This window comes from Zootermopsis nevadensis, unplaced genomic scaffold (assembly GCF_977971745.1).
Source record: "Zootermopsis nevadensis isolate Lab colony 2312 unplaced genomic scaffold, Znev_1.0 Znev_ptg000030l, whole genome shotgun sequence".
NCBI lineage: Eukaryota > Metazoa > Arthropoda > Insecta > Blattodea > Termopsidae > Zootermopsis > Zootermopsis nevadensis.
Genome location: NW_028259162.1, coordinates 534,364 through 549,103, shown reverse-complemented (window position 1 = coordinate 549,103; position 14,740 = coordinate 534,364). Strand labels below are relative to the sequence as shown.

General features: G+C 37.0%; 2 protein-coding genes across 10 annotated transcripts in view; one reads left to right on the top strand and one right to left on the bottom strand.

Moving 5' to 3' along the window:
* Positions 1–14,740, bottom strand: part of Glys (glycogen [starch] synthase) — a 97,924-nt gene that overhangs the window by 11,084 nt on the left and 72,100 nt on the right. The window contains exons 1-2 of one of the 5 annotated variants that reach the window (XM_022070686.2): positions 2,655–2,800; positions 581–751 (exon numbers count right to left, since the gene is read on the bottom strand). In XM_022070686.2, coding sequence (XP_021926378.2) covers positions 581–719 — 139 coding nt within the window. In that variant the 5' untranslated portion in view covers positions 720–751; positions 2,655–2,800. Of the gene's footprint in view, positions 1–580; positions 752–1,931; positions 1,948–2,163; positions 2,529–2,654; positions 2,801–14,740 lie in introns of those variants that run through there. The other 4 variants (XM_022070690.2, XM_022070688.2, XM_022070689.2 and 1 more) reach the window with 4 other exon arrangements.
* Positions 5,075–14,293, top strand: LOC147872096 (fatty acyl-CoA reductase 1-like). 5 transcript variants are annotated; one of them, XM_087358646.1, is made up of 9 exons: positions 5,075–5,198; positions 6,505–6,718; positions 7,477–7,725; positions 8,258–8,403; positions 9,553–9,662; positions 9,749–9,941; positions 10,756–10,998; positions 11,977–12,234; positions 12,934–14,293. In XM_087358646.1, exons 2-9 carry the CDS (start codon positions 6,530–6,532, stop codon positions 13,124–13,126), a joined length of 1,581 nt encoding a protein of 526 aa, XP_087214772.1. In that variant the 5' UTR covers positions 5,075–5,198; positions 6,505–6,529; the 3' UTR covers positions 13,127–14,293. The 5 variants fall into 5 exon arrangements, with proteins under 5 accessions (XP_087214772.1, XP_087214771.1, XP_087214776.1 ...); XM_087358645.1 differs by having other exon boundaries at positions 5,188–5,271; XM_087358650.1 differs by lacking the exon at positions 5,075–5,198 and adding an exon at positions 5,293–5,407.

Genomic DNA, 14,740 nt, shown 5'->3' with positions numbered 1-14,740 from the left:
AGAAGTTAATGGCCAACAGATAACAGAAGAAAATATCTTACTTCATGGAAATTAAAATAATGAGTCAGGAATTTTGGAGTAAACTGTAATTTAGTGTTGGTCTCTATTAAGTCCCTACTTCATGTGAGCTAAAATTTAACCTTACCACCACCACCACCAAAATAAACACTAATCTTACAAAACAAATGGCACATAACAGAAGACGACATCCTATTACGATGTACAAATTTAATTCAAAATTCCCTTTCATATTGTATTTAATAAAATGCATGGAAAATTATCAACAAGACCAACAAGATGATGGGGAAACTGAAAAACAACCGCATTCCATTGGAAAACGCCACTCCACTCCTGTCTCAGAACAAAGCAGTGACTGAGAGGCGCTACACAATAAAACCATACAAAATTACAAATTAAATATGGTGTTCTTCTTAACATTTCATTGCAGTTCTACTTTTTGTTTGCAAGCCAGTGAGAATGTATCGGGAATCAGAAAGAATGCATTTCATTTTAGGCTTTTTGCGGCCAAATCCATTAGTTTTGTACAGCCTTCAATAAAATACATGAAACATTCTCTCACCTTTATTAGCTACTTCCCACGCAGCTTCAAATGTCCAGCGATTCTGGCAAGAGGCCATCTCGCCTCTATCCATGAATGCAAGCAATTCATTCTGGCTTTCCATGCGGTAGAACCGCCGTGATGCTCGATCCCTCGACATTCTGAATGATGTCTCTCGCTGCAGTACCCCTGCTATTTAAACATAATATTGAAAATTACACAATGCATTCAACTGTACAATACTTGCACATGTGCAACGCAATCTATATGCATACACATGAAACGGAATGCCATTCATTAGCTCATTCATCCCCATATTTCATCTCCAAAACTACTTACTTGACAGATTTGGGCAATATGTGGTGACCGAGGTACGCACCAAAACAAGTCCAGCATATTTCATTATGTTTCAACATAATGGCACATTAAATAAACACATAAATATCATCTATTTCAATATATATATATATATATATATATATATATAAATAAATAAAATGAAAACTGCATTTGGGAACTCCCAGGTTCAAGTCTTTGTCCAGAGACCAGCTATCCTGACAAGTTTCTCATACATTTCTTCAGTTCCTCCAGGAAAATGCCAGGATATTACATTAAATTCATCCACAACAGCTTCCTTCTGCAGCCTTTTCACTTAGTTAACGATAAATCATCATATCATACAACACTAACACATTCACAGCTACTTACAGCATCATTAAACAAACAATAAATACTAAGAAAGACTGAAAATTATTTCAGAAGTGTTACATCAAAGTTTTTATATCCTTTCCATAAATTTGATGGAAGTGAGAACCCAACAAGCAGAAAATCCACCATGACAACGCGCCTGCCCTGTCTGCCCAACTTCTGTGGGAATTTTTAGCTAAATTCAGTATTCCACAAGTGACGCTGCTACCCCACTCACCACTCATGACTCCCTTGCGATTCTTTCTCATTCATAAAGTTATACAACTACTGAAAAGCTAAAGATCGGATAATGCGGAAACATGTGAAAGCAATGCAAGTGTTAGTGACGCCAAAAAAATAGTTGGAGAGATGCTCCCAGCAGTAGGAAAAACAGTGGAATAAGTGAATATGTCCTGAAGAAGACTGTTTTTATGGGCAATATGTCTCATCTCGACAACTACATTATCCTTGCTTCCACAGAATGAGTCTTAATATTTGTTGATCACATATCACAAAAGTCTCACAAACAGATAGCCTATAAAAAAAATTGCATACAGAAAAGTTTAATTTGATATATTCATAGCTTATTTGAGAATTCTGCCAACAGCACAGATTACATAGTGCCATGTATTAGAATGACTAGTAAACAATGAACTTTAAACATGCAAATGCACGTGGTTATTACCATTTTATGTAGCTCAGAATTTACCTACAGAAACTGAGTGGAAAAATAAAAACTTATCAATGTGGCAGTTTCCACGAGCTGATATTCGAACCCGTGATCTCCAAAATTTGAAGGAGTACCAACGTTTGCACTATATTTTATTGGTTGATACAGCATTCGCAAAGAACACATACGGAAAATAAACTACAACTGGGAACTGGCCTTAAATGCTAAACCTCTTTGTAAAACTAACCTCAATTTTTATCAAGTCAATAACATGTTGTTATCTAGCGATACCAATTTCACAATCAATAAGAATTATACAACAGCACTTTAAAAAAAAAAACCTTCGTACACGAAAACCATTTTCAGCTTAAAATTACGTTTAACATCCATTTCATGAACCCCAAAAATTCACAGTCTTGTTATGGTGCATACGGACACTATTAATGTAATCATTACTGACGACTATGTAATTTGTTGGCACTGAATTAGGCGCAGTTTTCAATGGTATTTTATTTCTCCGTTGATATACATACAACTGGACAACGGTTACAGTACGAAACGTTGCCCCACGATGTTAGCATTATAAATGTGACGAGAACATAATCAGAGCGAATAGTACAAATGAAGACCTAAACCTGTCTGGAATGTGTCAAAGTTGATAACCATTTAAAAGACACCTAATAATATGTAACTTTACTACCAAGAATGCCTTGTTTTGTATCATGCAAATATGTTTACCTTTTATTACTCAGAATCAATTTAATAATCAATACAATCTCAATATTCCAATTCGCCGGTCAACAGAAACACTATCGAGGTCGTTGAATTAGACTTCAGAATATCCAGAACACATGAAGGTCAAACAAAACCTCAAACAACTACTAATTCACTCAAGAGATGGCAGTCTCTTCCGAAGTTAATTTTTACCACCCAAATGTCCTCGTTCTCCAGACAACCAACTTAATTATTTAAAAATATTGAGTGAGATTTCACTTTCTCATGGCGACGAGTATGAAGATGATAACGTTGTTGAATGCTGTGTAGAAGTTTGCCGACGTTTCTCAGATGCTCTCTGCCTCCATCACTCATTTGTGCACAATTTAAACACAAGATGCAGACATAACCTATTTGTGCCAAATGCTAATCTCAGCAAATTTAAAAAAGGGTGGTTACTACACAGTTATTAAATTATTCAGTAATATTTCTCATGCTATAAAAAGCTGAAGTCATGAAATAAATGTATTTAAGCCACCACTAAAAAGTAGAATTGACTTTCAACAATAATTGGCAGTTATAAATATATATAATGATGGTGATGATTCAATGATGTAATTACTTTACTGTAACATTATGAAAAATCACATATATTTGTAAATAGCTGTTAAAACTATGTATATACCCCACTGTATTGTATCTGTATTATGACATATTCTACATCCTTGGCTTAGGCTTATGAAAGATCTATAGATTGTAAATAAATTCTATTCTTTTTAACTATTTTATTATCTGAGGATGACCCCCCAGGTGGAGACCATCTTCATGCTCATGTTCTTACATGCTCTTAATTATCACCCTGATAATGAAGGTGGTAGGAGTCACAGCACACTCACAAAGTGGTACCCACTTGTTTAATGTTATAGGCCTATTTCAAAATACCCACATATCTGCAATGTAGAATTGGCAGCTACGGGGGGAAACAATCAACTGAACTGCTACTGCCATCTGAATATTTGGCTATGTCTACTGAAAATTACTGAAAATGGAGCAGGTACAAAGAACTTGCTGAAATGAAATGAAATGAAGTGCTTATAATAAAAACTGTTCATCACTAGTAGGATTTGAGGCTTTCATGGCAGTAAGAAAGAAGATCTTCTGTGTTGTTGCACCATGTAGTGTGATAGAACATACATATTATATGGAGCAACAACCCAGAAGACAGCCATCTTCAAACACTACTCATTTTGCAGACAGCAATGAAGCCTTCTGGGAGTCCCATGACATTTCTCTAATGCCCAGTTTCAAGAAAACTGCTTACATGATTATAATGTCATTATATATTTACTAGACGATGGATAATATCCAAGGAAATTTTTATTCAATTGACTCTTCACCATCGTCAATAAGTTTTAGATTTATATATATATCTTGTTCAACAATGCCATGAATAGCTCTGGTTACATGGCATCAAATAATAGGATGATCAGTGAATAATGAATGGAAAGGATGTGGGTAAAAGTAGCCATGACTTAACTTAAGGCGCTATTCCAGCATTTACCTACAACTGAGGCAAATTACAAGAAATTATCAGGATAACAAGTTTCCAAGCTCAAATTCGAACCTGGAACCTCCTGATTACAAAGAAAACCTGCTAATGACTCAGCTGTGATTTTTCTTCAGAGGATATTAAACATGTAATGCTTCAGAGACCTCCTATGTCTCCATGCTTGCAGGAGAAAAATATATTATTACCTCCAGCCACAGCAGAGGTCTTAAGTCCGGTAAGTGCTACATTTTCAAATAAAAATCTAAAAATTCTGCACAACAATCGATTACTATTGGTAAGCCTGCCTTGGGTCACGTAGGATTCGACATTGGTTGGCTTAGTGTTCATCAGGTCACTTGAACAAACTTTCTCAAAAGTACGTTATGAAAAGCTTGTGCATGACCTCTGATGATTACTTCAAAGCCTTTGTTGTAGATACGTCAATGTGCGCAGTATTTCAGAACACATTCCAAGAAGTGCAGTCCAGATAAAGAAATGATTTCACTTGGCTGATGTAACATAAATTAATTCTTTGTCACTACACTTCCCACAGAAAATATTAAAATTAACCTTTAACTCACACGCGGATATGAGACGGAAATGCAGTAATCCATCATTAGTTTATTCTGGCAAAGTGTGATGTGCCACAAGAAATCAAAAATTTATAATTGTAAAGGTATGTTCCTATGTAATGATATTTTCATAGGGTAATATCTGTCAACTGCAGGTCATTTCTTGTCCATTAAGAACCGAATATTTATGACAGCTCTGGAAGTCACTGCGGTCACCAATTGTTTAAGTTTACCATGCCGAATGACTTGATAATTATATGCAACAACAATACCCTGTTATCAGAGCCTACATCCTGTGTCTTTGGAATAATGAATGGTAAAGTGAATTGTAATTCGCGGGACACCATTTAAGTCTAAAAACTACTGAGAACAAAGGTTACTTTTTGACCCAAGCACATGATATGTTGGATGCATAAATATACAGGCCACAGTTTTGAAGTGCTTCAGGTACGTGAGAAAAGGAATTTGGGAGACTCTTAGAAACAGTGTTGGTGTGTGTGTGGAAATCTACAAAACTCACGTAGGTTACAGAGCAGTTAGCTGACTGACAAACAGGAAAGTTCTAAGATAAAAAGTTTTCTGGATGTTTTCCATCGTCTAATAAAATCATAAAACTGCTCGACGTTTCGGAGATGGGACTCTATCTCCGTCTTCAGGTGTACCTACTCAGCTATTCCCTATCTCCGGATTTAGTGTTATTGTTGTTACGGTGGATTTTAATGCCTTGTGGACTTCAAAGTAGGTACATTCCATTATTTGGGAGGAACATACTACCTCCAACTTCAGCCCTGAAGATGAAGGCAGACAAAATACTCCTATCTACTCTCTTTTTTTAAAAAAACTGACATTTTCATCACTGTCAGAATCTCAAATGTCACACAACAATTAAGATATGTAAAGCGATCATGTGTCATACCATAGTGAAATTTAGTTTCATACTTACAAGGCGGAATATTCATTACAAGTGCATGAAAATCAAATACTCACAAAAACATAGGACATATGAGAGGTTAGATAAGATGGAACTGAGTATGTTACAGTATAGGAAAATTTTTATGAAGATGTGAAGTGGAGGATGAACTGGTTCATTATTGTGGCCAATGGAATATGCAATTCTGAACATTCAGAATGTTAGTCAGCCTAGACAGAAACCCCTATCATCTTAATGTCATCCAACAGGAAATCTTCTTTTCTGGTTTCAGCATCCATTCAGATAGAATTAATAAAGGCATTATGTTGAAAATGTCTAGGAATATGGTTTCTCAATGAATTTTGTATAGTCTTGTCTCTCGTTGTTCAGCCTTGGAATAAAACATTCACCTGATTCAAACTGACAAAACAGTCTGCGTAAGAAGTGAAATTTTCCTTATGCGTAATGAAGAAGTACAAAGTAAAGACATTTAGAGGTGTGATGGTTTAGCCCGATGCTTTCTTAACCTCTGAAATAGATAAAGATTGAAGGTTGGTTTCATACTCTGGATGTCTTACGCTTAGAGAAAGAATCGCTGGCACCCATCGGATAGGAGGGTGGTTGGACCCCACAGCTGGTCTCGTCATATGGCAACGAGAAATGATCCTTCCCGTACCATAGATCTGATTTCATCGATCCATTCAGTGTGTGATTCAAAGACCTAGAACGTGTTTTAAAACTAACAACTTCAGTACATTACTCTGAGCTTTCAGCTCTGTTGTCTTTGAAGCTTTAAGTGACTTAGGCAAAATTTATAAATTCACTGTTTAAACAATTTTTCAGGTAAACAAAGAAGAGGACGAAGACTATGGAAAATATACCAAAGTTTTTCCAGGATAAACATGTACTTGTTACTGGAGGAACTGGCTTCATGGGAAAAGTACTTCTGGAGAAGATACTTCGTTCATGTCCTGATGTGGGTAATATTTATGTCCTGATGCGACCGAAGAAACAGAAGGACCCCAGAGATCGGATCAAGGACATTACTGACTTGCCGGTAACATATCTTACCAGCAGGATACAGTTTAATTACTGTTTAATATATTATATGTTAAGCTGAACTCATTACAGGACCTACTTTATTTAAAATACATTTAGTAATTGAGACTTCCGTTCCTTCGAGGAAAATACAATGCATGTCCGTTGCAAAGAGCAGCCAGTTAATTATTTTTAAGAATATAATCACCAGTCCCTCAACAAACATTCATCTTTACAACAAAGTCTTTGTTGTGTGACCTGTATTTCTTCATCACCACCATTACCTGGCAGAGGAACCACTCTAACAAAGGGTTGCTTATCATCGTTTCTCGTCCAAGCTCCTTCAACCCTTCTCTTGTGCCCAAAAAATAATTATGAATAAATAATTGCAAGATATCAAATTTAGATATCACTATTCTCAACTGAACATAATGAAACTGTATAAATTTCATACCTGTCAGTCAATAGTTCTTACCATAATATGGAACTAAGCAACAAATACAATATTTTTGTATGAAAATTGAATGCAGAGGTCATTTGGGACACTAGCAAAGATGTTGAAATATTAAAATTAATCTTAATAAATAAGCTCTGACTTGGATTAAATTGGTTCATGACACAAACCCAGTGGTAATTACTTTGTGGTAACAAACACAAATATGGGGGATTTTTTTTTAACACAGATGAATGACCATGACTGCTCATTGAAGACTTATACCAGCAAATGAATTAACTGTACAGTTTGTTACAGCAGAATTTTATTTTGAATGCCCACAGCTGTTTGACGTACTAAAACATAAATATCCAGAGAATCTGAAGAAACTAGTGCCTATATCAGGTGACTGTTTGGAACTAGGGCTAGGTCTGTCACCAACTGACCGTCAGACATTACAAGAGAAAGTATCCATAGTGTTCCATTCGGCTGCCAGTGTCAGGTTTGATGACACGCTGAAGTATGCGACACTCATAAACACAAGGGGAACCCGGGAAGTTATGCTACTTGCCAGAAATATGAGGAATTTAAAGGTAGGTTTGATCAATTTATACAAAAATCAGATATCTGGTTTGGCCACACCACTGCATTGCACTTTATATTAAATTCATAAGTAAACTTTACCAATTTTTCAGTTGTGTGTGCGGTAAACAACTCGGGTCATAATCCACATCTTCACGGCACGGAAGAGCTCAAATGTCATTATCCCGTATCACGTCAAATTTTTTCCCTTTGAACTCTTCGAATTTAAACTCCTACGCTGTAAATTCTGCAAATTCGACAATTAGATACTTCAGGGCACAGCGCTGTCCTGCTACACACTGCTTGCACCACTGTCATTTTGAATGAAAGTAACAGTAATTAAATTTGCAAGATCCTGCCATTTCATCCCACGTGAAAGAGAATAAACTGCACTCACAGTCAGTCCCAGAACCTACTGAGAAATAGTAGTTTGAACAGCAGATGAAATAATTCAACTGCCTTTAATTTGTTGCTAAGGAATGTCATAATCTCAACGGCTTTTGCTCGTTGAGGCATCATTGCAGTGAGTCGCTTGGTTTCCAGGTGTTGGTCCACGTGTCCACATCTTACTCTAACTGTGACAGATCAGTGGTGGAGGAGATTGTCTACCCACCGCACGCTGACTGGAGGAAGATCATCGACATTGTGGAGAATACTGACGAACACACACTGAATGTTCTGACACAAAAGTATGCTACATGTTCAAGAGCTAACTGTGCTGTGTTATGTACACGGCCACTGCATGACGAACCGCGTTGTTCAGAAGTCCCCACTTTCATTACTTAGTTTACAGTCAAAATGGCAGCTTGTTCACTACATACTATTAAAGAACATGTAAATGTTATGAATATGACTTTGTGGACATTGCAAGGAATATTTGAGAAGTTCTCGAGTAATCCTTCATGGAACGCACATTTCCGCTATTCTTTTTTGGCATCACAAAATCCAAGCAGCATTTTGTAACAAACACTTAGAAGCATACATATTTACCAATTCCAAAATTTCAGGTACAATTAACTTGACACTATGTGAACGGACTTCAATGTTTTTAGTTATCTGTCACATCACGAAACAAAGAATGCAACTCTCTGGTAGCAGAACCTGAAGCTTCGATGCCAACGCACGATCCTGACAACCAAAGAGCCTGAGATACATGTTAATGTTATCTTCTCACATCCTTCAGTATCTGAAGTTGCCACTTTCATATATCAAAATTCAGCGTCAGCTCAGCCAGAATCAAACTCATTCCTGGAGATTTATAACATTTATGTTTCTCAGGCAAATAAAAGTTAAAGGCAAACCACAATTACAGGTACTGAAATAACATTCATGAGGCTAACAGATAAAAACACTTGGATGGAAGAAATGAAGACATTCTGAATGAAGTAAAAACATAACCTAAACACAGAAAAGTTTCAATTATAAACTCAGCTGTGCTCAATAAGTAGACAGAATCCAAAGAGACAGGCAATCCAAGAAATTACAAACCACCGCATGGATTAAAATCAGAGGATGACCTTTAAACAGACTTTTGGACGGCTGAGGCCAGAATTGGTCGACAATGACCTAACTCTTTGACTACCAAATAATGATTTTGATGATGATAATGATGAAATTTCAACTTAATTGATGCTTGATCACGTGATAACAGTTTGGCAGTTTGTATCTGAGGCTCTTAAATCCATTAGATGCTCACATGAATGTTCAGCCAGTAGATTTACTTGATTTAACATCTAAAAATCAAAATGTTAACAACACACAAATATCTTTTTCAAATTCTGAATTGAGGACAGCATCTACCATGATATATCAGTAAACATACACTTATTAAATTTCAGGATCCTAGGGAATCTTCCAAACACATACATATTCACCAAGTCAATCGCAGAGCACGTGGTCAAAGATCTCGGAGAAAACCTTCCAGTTGTGATAATCAGACCCTCTATAGGTAAGAACAAGCGTTTAAAAGCAAACCAACTGAGAGCACAGACTTCGCAAAAATTCTAACAGCTTGTTCTCTGATTTCTTCGACAGTGATATCCACACTGAATGATCCTTTTCCTGGGTGGATAGACAACTTCAATGGTCCAATTGGTCTCTTAGTAGGTGGTGGTAAAGGAATTCTCCGAGTATGTTTAGGCAATCCAAACACTGTCATGGACCATATGCCAGTTGACATCGCTATAAAAGTCATGTGTATAGCAGCCTGGGAGAAAGGAAGTTCCAAGTAAGTTCTTCCATATAAATAAACTTTATTTGTTTGTGAAAGAGTTGCACGATCAGGGCTGAAGATGGAAGAAGTAAGGTCCTTCAAAATGATGGTAACCACGTACAACAGTCTATAGCGTCACAAACCATAAGAAAAAATCCACGGTTTCACCACCATGAAAACCTAAATTTCATAAACCAGACAGGTCCTCCATATTTAATATTCCTCTCATTCCACGTTGGTAATGCAGTGTCATTTAAGGTGGATGTGAACAAATGAGAAGTTAAACTGTAAGAACATTGATTCAAATTAAAATTTAAAAAAAAAATCAATGGAAAGTTTCACGTCTGTTCGAAGGCTACTATTAGAAGGACATCACTGCATGAGTTTGATAATGCATACGTAATTGTTCATGGCTTATTTTTCTTAAAGAAGAATTATTCATAAATTAAAAGTCTTTATTATTGCTGTAGTGGGGGTGAGACCGTCTGGTGCCGCAGCCACCGACGAGCCCACCGACCTTCCTTACTTACACAACTTTAATTTCTAACTTTGCAGATCATGTTTTCATAATTTTCGTATGTTACAAGGTGAGTTGGCTCTGTGGCAGTATAATGGACTCTCGCACAAACGGACATGAACTGAATTCTGGTGAAAGCCATATTATTTTTATTTTACATAACAATAGGATGAGCGGAAACAACATTCACATATTTTATAATAATAATAATAATAAGCAGTGTCAATGAACTGAGTTTAAACCCACTTATCAGTTACCATTAATTCAAAACATTTGATGTTATTCATAAATTTTATTATTCATTTTCCACAGCGACATTTCCGAGCCTTCGGTGTATAACGCGACGTCATCAGAATTGAAGAATATAAGTTTAAGGGAACTTGTTGATTTAGGTTTCGAAGTAATGACTGAGTGTCCTGTAGACAACAGCTTGTGGAAGCCATACGTTTACATAACAGATAACAAACTTTTATACTTCTGGAGGATGGTCCTCGTGCACCTAATTCCTGCTGTACTGGTCGACTGTCTACTCAGACTCAGCAAGCGGAAACCAATGCAAGTATCACACGCCACACAACAGAAACTTAGATTTACATTTCTAGTTCCCAAATTTATTTAACAACGCTTTCTCAACTACAAATTTGTACAGCATCAAATGGCGGAATGATCGTAAACAATAAATTTGTGATATATTTTAACGTACTGTTCATAAATTGTACGGAGGGACCGAGGAAAATTACAGAAGATGTATTTTACAATAACCAACATCCAGACTAAGAATCAAAGACTAAAATCATTCTAAGAGACAGTACGTGTCCAGTTCACGTTACTAATTTGTTAAATGGTGTTCCTAATGGGAATTATGGCCTAAGGAGGCATTACTGGCAAAACCAACTGCACATTATCAAACACCCCTTCCCCTCTAAGCCTGGCAAACTGAGGGTTTACTAAATTTCCACTGGGTGCATCACAGTATTTTTGGATTTTAGAGGAATTAATGTTTTAATGTCATAATATTTTACATTAACTGAAAATCATATATGAGATGTAAGGAGAAAAGAACAATATAAAGACAGATACCAACAAAGTAGAGTAAGGGAAAGATCAATGACGATAAGACACGAAACCATACCAGGTCACATGACATTATACCTCATGGGTTGAGGAATATAACATTTTCAATGTCTATAAAATCCTTTCCAGAACTTAGAACCTCACCATCATTTTCGGTTTTAAGAGTAAGTACACAATCTTGGTGTCTGAACTCAATCTGTATAGTTTGAGCTGCTGACAGCGTCATTACATAAATCATAAATCATTCTCGACAAGGCTACATAATACACGTCCGAGATCTGAGAGTGTTGATGTAGGTCTTGTGGAACATATCTTCATGTTAAAAAATCTGTTTGGAGACCGTTTAACCATAATTTCTATAAATAAAAATAAATAAAAAAATATATAAAAAAAATTCTTGAGCTCAGTTAAGTTTGAATTTTGTGATGAAGTGACTGGAATAAAGCTGACTTATTTCAGGCTGCTTAAACTTCAACGACGCATCTTCGTTGCATCAGTAGCACTGTTCTACTTCGCAACCAACACATGGCAGTTTAAGAATGACAAGATGCTCTGGCTTAGGGACCGAATGCACTCAAGTGACAAGAAAGAGTTTGGTTTCGATGGCGTTGAAGATCTTGATAATAAAGAATTCTTTATGAATGCTACAAAGGCAGCATCAGTTTACCTATTAAAGGAACCTGCAGACAAGACACACGCGAGAAAACATTACGCAAGGTAAAATGTAATAGTTTTTTCAAGTCTCAGTTATACACGTAAAATTGTGGTCTTCGGGGTTGTGGTGCCATGCAGACTTGTTCTGGAGAAATGTATCACCATCATTTTCAGGGTAGAAGTCCCAAGATGGCATGGTGTCACAACCCAGAAGATCACAATTCATATTTTCACTCCGGGTTAGTTCCTGGCTACTATTTGAGACTCGGTTCCAACTTACATTTTTCGTGCCTAATTCACGCAAATGATAAGTATGTGGGTCAACATCGAGTTACATTTTTCACTTTGATGAACTGTTTTGAATTCGCGGAAATGCACGTGAAAATGTTGAGAGGTGTGCTACAACAAGGTGGGAATCGGAATTAGGTGTGTTCACCAAGGATTTGAAGTGAAATCGTAAACACTATCAGACCGAAAGACGGCTGTATACTCAGAAAGACAGTCAGTTAAGGGGACAGTTCACTGTTCTTAGTTACAACATGGAGATTAACCAACCTGATAAAACTAGAATTTAAAAAATGTTTACTAATAAATGATTTCATTACATTAAGAAAAGTATAGTAACGTACCACTTTAAATATTTTCCTGTTCTGTCAAGTACTAATATCATCAGAAGCGTTGCTAATTCCATGCCCAAATACTTGAAAGCCATCCCTATTTTGCACGAGGGCTTATCTAGCAATGTTCTGTTTCCTTCTGCAGAATGTGGTGGCTGGATGCAGTTTTTCTAGTTCTCAGAATTATCTTCATCTTCTGGGTTGTATACAACAGTACAATGGTGCAAAATTCACTTCTCAACATCTGCACAGCTATCACGGACGTCATCTACTACGATGACCCGAGTAATTTGTCGCCGTCAGACACGCAGAATGATCATAACATTAAGCTACCATAACATATTCCACAGCCTACAACAACATAACAACAACAAATGCTAAATGTTGAACATTACAGAATGCAATGAGCTGGCATTCATCTTGGTTGGGATTAAATTTATCATTCAGATCAGTTCTTCGTCTAATGGACGGGACACAAAGTGACGAGCGTTCTCAGATTGCCTGGCACAAAACAAACTGCCAATTCGCTGTCTCAGCAGAGAAAAACACAAACACAAACAGAACAAAATTTGGAGAGAAAGCACTCGCTTTCCGCATGTTCATGTTGCGGTTCTGTGGAAGATATTGCTGAATTTAAAATGAATCTAAATAAAGAAAATTATTTCTGTTGACCACCCTGTAGTTCAAGAACGACTGAGTGACTGGGTGATCAATATTTCTGCATTACCAATAGTTACCAGTCACTGGAAAAAATTACGTAAATATTTGCTTGTGTTCGCGAAACAAATGAAGGAGTATCACGGCCAGTCGCCACCTACAGGTTGGCATCTAGCCTATCACGCAATTATAATTTTCACAGAGTCTCGGCATTCGGAAACAACGGCGGATCCATTTTCTTTGGTTGCTCATCAGTTCGCTCAACTTGGCTTTCTCAACTGCTTCGGCTGAACAAGAAATAATGACGTGAAATGAATGACGACCGCGAAGAATTTGTTGCATTTTTGAGATACTATCCCAGAATTTGCCTGGACAGACTGATAGTGAGGGGAGAAATCCTCAGTCAGGGTAGACGGTCGCCAAGTCAAGATTCACTGAATATTCCCTCTGACTTTCTTGAAGTGAGATTTGGGAAAAATAAAGACAATGCGCCGAAGCAGGTCGCAAAATAAGAAGGCGAAGCTCTCATTGTGCATCTACGACAGTGAAGATACAAGTGCCCATTCTGTCCATGTGACGGAGTTAACATTTTCCAACTGCGCGTCAGAATTCTACAGGCGTCAACTGAATTAGCCTTACGTTTGCACTTTGTGGCTTTCTGGAAACTGCCATCGCCAAATAAAACTATACGTGAACATTTTGTGTCTGTGAGTGTAAACAAAACTCTTTTGCTGTGAAATGTGAGTTTCCATTAATTATTATAGAAATACATGCTAAAATATTGTATCATTAAAATACTTTGTAGCAGTTAAGAAGTAAATATTAAATGTCTTGGGGAAATCAAAATATTTTGTAATGTTTTTTCTGTTATTATTTATTTATTTAGTGTTCTGTCTGACGACAGGTCCATATGAACATGATCCTTCCATCCTTTTCTCGGACTGGGACCTGTTCATATACGTTCTTGGCAGATGATCCAGAAGTGGTTTGCCATTGCCTTCTTCTGTGTGTGAATGGAGTAATTGTTGGGATGCCACGGAGGAAAACTCCGTGTTGCCTAGACCACGGCCTTGCCCATCACAAGTTATAAATTCGGGCACCACCGGGAATCGAACCCGAGACCCCAGGATTACAAGGCCAGCGTTCTATCCGCTAGACCACCGTGGCTGTGTTTTTTCTGTTACCTAATTAAAAGTTCCCACCCCCCCATATGAAATATAATCAGTCAGTCATTTACTAAGACAGAAAGCAAGATTTTGCCTTTTTCATCATTACTCAGAAATTTCTGTCACTGT

Bases quoted from the DNA above. Each gene is read 5' to 3' on its own strand.
- LOC147872096 (XM_087358646.1), top strand. From the start codon at position 6,530: ATGGAAAATATACCAAAGTTTTTCCAGGATAAACATGTACTTGTTACT. The intron at 6,719-7,476 runs GTAACATATCTT...GAATGCCCACAG, and splicing joins AGGACATTACTGACTTGCCG to CTGTTTGACGTACTAAAACA. The intron at 9,663-9,748 runs GTAAGAACAAGC...TTTCTTCGACAG, and splicing joins GATAATCAGACCCTCTATAG to TGATATCCACACTGAATGAT.